The sequence below is a fragment of the Amaranthus tricolor genome, chromosome 17, assembly GCF_026212465.1.
Source record: "Amaranthus tricolor cultivar Red isolate AtriRed21 chromosome 17, ASM2621246v1, whole genome shotgun sequence".
Lineage (NCBI taxonomy): Eukaryota > Viridiplantae > Streptophyta > Magnoliopsida > Caryophyllales > Amaranthaceae > Amaranthus > Amaranthus tricolor.
In genome coordinates, this window is record NC_080063.1 from 8,328,477 (window position 1) to 8,337,237 (window position 8,761).

The 8,761-nt window shown below is 37.7% G+C and overlaps 1 protein-coding gene across 2 annotated transcripts; it reads left to right on the forward strand.

Moving 5' to 3' along the window:
* The first annotated feature begins 4,110 nt into the window (after positions 1-4,110).
* Positions 4,111-8,761, forward strand: LOC130804155 (putative disease resistance RPP13-like protein 1). Of its 2 annotated transcripts, XM_057668497.1 has the most exons (3): positions 4,111-4,650; positions 5,000-5,230; positions 5,300-8,761. In XM_057668497.1, the coding sequence occupies exons 1-3, from the start codon at positions 4,156-4,158 to the stop codon at positions 8,645-8,647; spliced, it is 4,074 nt and encodes a 1,357-aa protein (XP_057524480.1). In that variant the 5' UTR covers positions 4,111-4,155; the 3' UTR covers positions 8,648-8,761. The 2 variants fall into 2 exon arrangements, with proteins under 2 accessions (XP_057524480.1, XP_057524479.1); XM_057668496.1 differs by having other exon boundaries at positions 5,000-8,761.

Consider the following 8,761-nt stretch of genomic DNA (forward strand, 5'->3'; position numbering starts at 1 on the left):
TAAAAAAAATAAAAAAAATTATTACCTGAAGTGAATGTAGGAAGATGACAGAACTAATTAGTAGTAGGAACTTGAAATTTGATGAGATTAATTGAAGGATTAAAGTTGATTTCAATGGCGGACAGAAGAGGGAGATTTTCGTGGGTTAGGGCTCTGAAACGAAGTTGGGTGAAATGAGGAAGAAGGAGAACTGCTAATATCTAGGGACGCTTAATGTCACTGTTACTAACAGCGACTTTACCATTGACCAGTCAACACCATCTATCGTTGTTAGTAACAACGACTTTAAACTTGACTAAATTTTTTGACCATTTCTTTTAATTTGCTATTAGTAACAGCGAGTATACACCAAGCCTTGCTTTGGAGGCAAGGACGCTTATTTTGGGATAAAAGTTTGAACGAAGCTTGTTTTTTGAATAAAGTTATTAAAAAGTCTTATTTTTTTCAAAGGCCTTGCTTTGGAGGCAAGGACGCTTATTTTGGGATAAAAGTTTGAACGAAGTTTGTTTTTTTGAATAAAGTTATTAAAAAGTCTTATTTTTTTCAAAGGTCTTGTTTGGTATATGACTTTTGGGTTGACAATTTTTTAGTTGAATTTTAATTTTTTTTGGTAAAAAAAAATATTTTGTACAAGATCAAACTAGAGGCGGAATCAGCTTTACGTCAAAAAGCAAAGATGAAGTGGGTTCAATTTGGTGATGATAACTCACGTTTTTTTCACTAATCTCTTTTGTGCTGATTTTTCTAGAGCAAAGATTCATTTGGAAATTTATCGTAAGGGTCCCATTTTATTGGATTTCCAGCAAAGAGGTATGTGGAGTCTTTCATTTAGCAAAGAGGAAGTGAAAGCAACCATGTGGAGCATTCCGGAGTATAAAGCTTCGGGTTTGGATGGCTTGAACAACAAATTTTATAAAGCTTCTTGGGACATTGTAGGAGATGATATTGTGGAAGCTATTAATCAGTTCTTTATTAGTGGTATGATGCCTAAAAGTTGAAATATCACTACCATCACATTGATTCCAAAAGTCAACTGACCTTCTCATCCAGGTGACTTTCGCCCTATCTCATGTTGTCATGTTATCTACAAATGCATTTCTAAACTTATTTGCTCATGTTGAAATTGGTTCTTGGTAGTTTAATTGATCCAGCCCAAAGGACTTTTGAAGCTGGAAGGAGTATCATGCATAACATCCTTTTATGTCAGGATTTGGTCAAGCATTATTCTAGACATCATAGTCCTCCTAGTTGTCCGTTTAAGATTGACTTGTGCAAAGCCTACGATTCTATGGATTGGTTTTTTTCTTAAGGATGTGATGGTTGCTTTGAATTTCCCTACCTATTTCATTAACATAGTCATGGCTTGCATCTCTTCCACTAATTATACGCTCATGATTAATGGTAGTCCTACTCCTTCTTTCCAAACCAAGAGAGGTCTTCGCCAAGGGGATCCTTTATCCCCTCTACTTTTTGTGATAGGCATGGAATACCTTTCTAGATATCTGAAAAGTATAGAGCATATGTATGGTTTCCACCCTCGCTGCAGGCGAACCAAACTCTCCCACTTGTGCTTTGCAAATGATTTGATGCTATTTTGTAAGGGAGATCTCTACTCGGTGAAATTGCTTTATCAGCGTATTCAGGCTTTTTTTGCGGCTTCTAGCCTTCAAGCAAACACCTATAGATCAACCATTTATACATCCGGAGTGGACTCGGTTACTAAAGCAGCCATACAGGATCTCACACATTTTTCCTTTGGTACTTTTCCTTTCTGATACCTAGGTGTCCCTCTTTCATCTAAAAGGTTATCCATTGCTGAATGTAAATGCTTGGCTGATAAAATGACTAGTAAAATTAAGGGTTGGCAAGTAAAACATCTTTCTTATGCTGCTAGACTCCAGCTTATTAATTCAGTCGTCATGGGGATTTCTTCTTATTGGTGTCAGATCTTTATCATTCCTAAGAAGATTATCCGATGCATTAACGCTATTTGTCTGTCCTTCTTATGGTTTGGTATTGCAGGTTCTCCTAGATGGGGTTTGGTTAAATGGAAAAATGTGTGTAAGTCTAAGAAATTTGGTGGTTTGGGCATTAGGGACATCTATACTTGGAATCAAATAGCTGTGGGGAAAATAGCCTGGCATATTCATATGTTAAAGGATTCTTTATGGTATTTATACTAAGGGAGGTAAACAGGAATTGTTCAATGCTCAATCCTCAGCTAGTTGGGCAATGAAGAAACTTTGTGTTGTTAAAAATTCTTGGAAGCAATGGATCTTTTTTGATAGCTATTCCATCAATGAGATATATATTGAGATTTTCTCGATGCACCAGCGGGTCAAATGGCATTCTATAGTTTAGAATAGTATCTCTATTCCGAAAACAAGGTTTTGTTGTTGGCTCTTGGTGCTAGGTAAACTCAAAACAAAGGACCGTCTTCATTTGGTTGGTGCTTTGGATGATGATTTATGCCCGTTGTGTTCAGCTAGCAAGCAGACCATTCAACACTTGTTCTTCGACTGCCCGTTTAGCATTTGATGCCTCAAGGGTCTCACTGCTTGGACTGGGTTCAGATTTAAGGACCTTGGATTCATGGACTTTTGCAAGTTTAAACTTAGTAAATTTCAGCAAAGAGTGATATGTGCAGTTTATGCATTCACAGTTTATGCTTTATGGCAAGCTAGGAACGATGCGGTTTGGAATCATGTAGTGAGATTGCCGTCCTCCTTAGTTAGAAGTATCCAGCAAGTTATCAGACTCCGTCTTACAGTGCTTCATTTAGATAAGGTTCCTCAATGCAGCAGATTTTTTTAATGCCTTTTAGAACCTAGGTTTCTGTCAGCTCCTGGTTTTGAGCTTCCCTTTAGGTTCTTCTGGCTTTTTGTTTGCGTATATAGTGTTGGAGGCACTCAGGGCCTGCTGTCTCTTCTTGTTGCTATCTGTATCTGGTGCAGTTGCTGCACAATTCTGGTCTTGTGAATATTTTTTTCTAGTTTAATGCAACTGGTTTTGTAGCTGATTTTTTGGTTTGTTGATGGGCAATCTTGGCCTATTGCTGATCTACTTGCTGCTGTCTTCGTTGTCTCACGCTGCTGTCTGCCTGCTTGCTGCTGTAACTGGTAATTTGGTGCAGCTGATACTGGGAATGCTGATCTTTTGCTGTTGTCTGGCTACACTTTGATGTTTGGTGCCATGTCTGTTGAATTATGGTGCAGCTGGTGTTTTTGTTTTCTGTTTTTCTTTGGCTTTTTGTTCCTTATTTCAGCCGTGTTATTGCTGGTTTTTTGTAAGTAGCTCTTTTAGTTTCTCTGTATAGATGCTGGACTTTTAGTTGACTCTATTGTGTCGGCTGTTTTAGGCCTCTTCTTTCTCGTATGCACATGAAGAGTGGGATGAGGAAACCCTTCATAGAAGATGAGTCTTGTTTCTACACTAATGTAAATAAGAAAGGCTGAGTTACACTGATGTAAATAAAAAGGGCTGAGTTTTCCTTGCCTTGATGTTTTTTGATTTTTTATGGTGAAAGACAAAAAAAATTTATTTGCCAAAAAAAACATATATTTGTAAATGAATTTTTAGCCAAAATAAAATGCTAACTTTTGTGAGCTTTTTTTCGACTTTTGTTAGCTTAAGTTAAATTATCTATTGCAGCAAATTAAGAATTCGTTAGTGATGTTTAAGAGGATCATTTTTAGGATTGAAATTATTTAGGGTCAATTAAAAAGTGTGATTTTTTTTAAAAAATAATTGAAATATACGAATATTTTTGATAATTTTTGTTAAAGAAAAAAAGGAAAATTAAAATGAGGTATAGTGAAACTTAAGAGAAGAAAATGACTACACTTAGTTACGATTTTTTAACGGTTTGTCTGATCTATGTTACATGACATAAGATAAAGGACATTGATTACCTCATTTAACCAATTTAATTTAACATAATTCTCTCGATATTCTTTTAAAGTTAATGATTTCTTATCGATTCTAATTAATCTAGGTAAGAAAAAAATATTTAAATTTTTTCAAGGTTAGAGAATCCCTTTATTAATTAATTGAAATAGGGATTAAAAACTAGTAAAAAATTGTTTAATAACTTGGTTAGTTAATGAAATTAACTAGCAACAACCACTAGCAAACTCATGGAAATTGCCTCTTCAAATGAAGGATTGCGAAAGTCAACAATGGAGGCGTATAAATCTTCTCCCCAATCTTCCTTCACAATCTTTTGTGAGTGTAATTCTTCAACTGTTCCTCAATTATTGTGGCTTAATTTTATCGAAATTCAATAAAATGCCGATTGGAGAGATATTTCTAGCAGCATTTCTTCAAGTATTGTTTGACAAGTTATCAAAGAGTGGAATAAGCTTGTTCTTGAAGCGAAGAAAAGGAGTACGACCTCAAATTATCCAAGAGTGGCAGCAAAAGCTTAAACTGATTGGAGCTTATTTGAGTGATGCAGAACAGAAGCAATTTAATAGCGATGCTGTCAAATTGTGGCTTCAAGATCTTCAAGATTTTTCATATGATTTGGAGGATATTTTGGATGAATTTCTTACTGATGCTCGGCTTTATTATCAGTCGGTTCACGCCGATGATGATCGAAATTATGGCAAGGAACTTGATTCTGGTCCATATTGTTCTCCGCTTAAAAAGGTATATTATACATTCGAGTAGTTACATATTTTTGCAAAGAATTATCTCGACCAAAAGTTTAGTGGATGAGTGTAACTAAAGTAAATGCTATGTACAATATCATAACAAGTTTTTGTGCCTTGTATGCGTCTCAATATTCAGAGGACTTAGCTCCGTCAAATGTGACGGTAGAAAGAACAACTAGCAGTTTTTTTGTGTGGAAAAACCACCTTATAAGACATTATCATTGCAATTTGTAAGACACCATCTTCGAGATATTAAATAGTCCAACTTAACTCCCCCTTTTAGGTATTAATTTAGTGTTGGATGAATTGCAACAGTAGGTTTCTCATAAGATTTCCTTTGTCAGGTACCCAACATTTTTACACATGCTTCTAGAGCTTCAAAATGGAAGCGTGCAAACTATTCGGCTAGGATTAAACAGATTAGCAGACGCCTGCAAGATATTTTAACCCAGGCGGGGCCATTGTGTCTCTCACAGCAGACAAACGCAAGAAAAGATCGACCACAAGAGCGGATGGGAACATCATCTTTGGTGTGTGGATCAGTTGTTTATGGAAGAGATGATGATACAAAAGAGGTAATCCGAAGACTACTAAATGATGAGCAAAATTGTGAGAATTATATGGTGATTCCTCTTGTTGGACAGGGAGGCATTGGGAAGACGACCCTTGCTCAGTGTGTTTACAATGACGATCAGATAAAGTTTCATTTTAATATTAGAGCATGGGTGACTGTGTCAGATGTGTTTGATGTTAAACGGATTACGACAGCAATCATTAATTCTGTCACTCCTGATACACCAGTAAATTTTGATGACATAAACAAGGCACAGGAGGAATTGAAGAATCTGCTGGCAGATAAACGATTTTTAATCGTTCTTGATGATGTTTGGAGTGATGAATATGGCCCCTGGGACCAGCTTCAGATTCCTTTCTGGTCTGCTGCTAAAGGAAGCAGAATCCTAACAACAACAAGAATAGACAAGGTGGCAAAGAACATGATTAGAAGTTCTACTCAATGCCCAAGCTTCTATTTGAAGGGTTTATCAAACGATGATTGTTGGCTTCTATTTGAGCAGCATGCACCTGTAGACCCTGACGTTATCAGGATGCGGGAAGACATTGTGCCGTTATTCAAAGGATTGCCTTTGGCAGCCAAAGCTTTGGGTGGTCTTCTCAGGAAAGAAGATAAGAGCAAGTGGCCAAGGATATTGAAGAGCAATATGTGGAGCGAGGAAGGAGGTGTTCTGCCGGCATTAAGGTTGAGTTACCATCATCTCCCGCCACACCTAAAACGTATATTTTCCTATTGCTCCATATTTCCCAGAAGTTATGTTTTTCATGAGAAGGATGTTGTCTTAATGTGGATGGCTGAAGGATTTTTACAAGAAGGCAAGGAGGGAAGCATGGAAGACATAGGCCGTGACTATTTAGCGGACCTAGTATCAAGATCATTGTTTGAACCTGTCCCTTATAGGAGGAGAAGCTATATTATGCATGATCTCATCCATGAGTTGGCTCAATGGGCTGCTGGTGATATTTGTTGCACAATAGGTATGAGAAGAGATTCTTGCAGGACTCGTCATTTCTCATTCACATTTGATGTTGGAGATGATAGATCAGGTCTACTACAGCCCGTTGATCCCAACAACGTTGGTCAATTGCGAACTTTTGCTCTTTTTGCCAAGGCATATGGCTGTCCTCTAATAAAGTTGCCAGATTTCAGTACTCCACGATTCAAATACCTACGCTTGCTATCTTTAGCTCGCATGAAACTTACTCAGGTACCACGTGTTATTGGTAACCTCAGTCACTTACGGCTTCTGGACCTCTCATCGACACATGTAAGGGAGTTACCAGTATCAACTAGAAATCTTCACAACCTTCAAACACTGCTCTTAAAAAATTGTCGATTTCTTGAGGCTGTCACACATGTGACACATCTAATTGAACTTCGGCATTTGGACTTTGTTGGGGCTGCTTTAGTGGAGATCCCAAGGGGAATTGGAAAATTGACAAATCTACGGACATTGAATGGGCTTGTCTTGAAAGCAAAACATGGCGATGCAATAAGAGAATTAAAGTATTTGAACGATCTGCATGGCTCACTGAAAATCTCCGGGATACAAAATATAGTGAGGAGTGAGGATGCGAAAGAAGCCATGATGCACGAAAAATCAGGTCTTAATGAGTTGAGAATGTTTTGGGGAGCTTCTACCAACGAAGTTGATGACAATGTAGAACATCATGTTCTCCACTATCTGAAGCCTCACGAATCCATCAAAGAACTACTTCTAGAAGGATACAGGGCCTCGACATTCCCATCTTGGTTGGGAAATTCTTCGTTTGCTAAGATTGTTGTCGTAAGACTAGTAAAATGTTTCGGATGCAATTGCTTACCACCACTTGGTCAATTACCGAACTTGAAAGAGCTTTGGGTCATAGGCTTGCAAGGTATCGAGAATGTAGGTCCTGAATTTTATGGTACAAGTTGTTCTAAACCCTTCCCTTCATTGAGAACTTTATGCTTCAAAGATATGACCAACTGGAAGGATTGGAAGCCTATATCAATTAACGGAAAAGGAGCATTTCCATGCCTTGAAAAACTTTTGATTATAGATTGCAAATTACTTGATGAATATTCTCCTCGCCATCTACCATCACTAGAAGTACTTGAGATCAAGGATTGTTACAAGCTAAAAGTCACACTTCCAAGATGTCCAGTACTCAGGAATCTAACAATAATGGGATGTAGAGTGTTATCAAGTACTGAATCTGTCATATGCTGTTCCGAAATCATAAGGCTTGTAGACATTTCTGAATTTACTGGATTTGAGGGTTTTCAAGTGAAAGGATTCAAAAAACTCGTGCTAGGAGGATATGAGTATTTAGAAAGAACTCAAAGCAGTAAGATAATAGAAATCACAAGGTGTCCAAAGCTTCATAATTGGTCACTCGATGGATATAGAGGGTTAGACAACAAGTTGACTGAGGTCCGACTAGAAAACTGTGAAGATCTGATGCCATTCCTGCTGGAAAAGAACTTACTGTCAACTGTGAGATATCTTTTCATCAAGAGCTTCTATTCTCTGAAATACACAGCCACCTTAACTCGCCTTTGTAGTTTTCTTGAAGTGTTCTCTATAGGGCATTGTTCAGTTCTCGTGACTATTGATCAGCTGCCCATAACACTTTGTAGGCTAGATTTAAGTAATTGTCGAAAACTACAGGCTGTTGCATTTGAGGAGTCAAGTTCCTTCAATATTGGTGGAAAGTTTCTTCTCGAGGAACTAAATGTTGAAGGATGCAAATCTTTGAAATCCTTGTTTAGCACATGTATTTTCCCGACAACCCTAGAAGCCGAACCTCCACCCTCTTCTGTTTCGAGATCAACAACTAAGTTCCTTTGCGAACTTCCAAATCTTACTCAGTTAAGAGTAAGTGAATGCCCCATAGCCACCGTGTTCCCACAAGGTTTACTCCTCCCTCGTATAAAAACACTTTCTTTGACACATTGTCCGAATGTAGAGGTGCTCCCCAGTAAGGTATCTAACTTCATATCCTTAACTAGACTTGATTTTGTGGATGTCAAGATATCTCAACCAGCTCAAGAATGGGGATTAGACCTTCTTACTTCTCTTCAACATCTTAAACTTGCTTTCTTGGGAAGCTCTGTAGATTCAGTAGAGTGTATTTCCGGCCCCAATCTTATTCTTCCGTCTTCCTTATCGCACTTGTCAATTAGCGGCTTCCAAAATTTGAAATCTATTTTGTGCTCCTGCTTTCCGAGCCTAACTCAACTTACTGTCCGATCTTGTATGAGGTTTGAGTCGTTAGATGATAATGACGGATACTCAAAGCCTAGACATGTGGAGATTAGTGATTGTCCTTTGATGGCTCAACAACGTCAAGGTGATCCTGATGGCCTTGTACATACAGGATTAATTGATGATGATGGTGGTTATTTAAGCTCAGATTCATATACTTCATATTGATATAAGTAGCTAGGTTCATGCTTCTAATTGTTTAAAGGGTGTTTCAGTGAACAATTGATGAGTCCCTTTTAATTATTGACTGTATTTTTTATACAACTACTGAGTTGCCTTTCT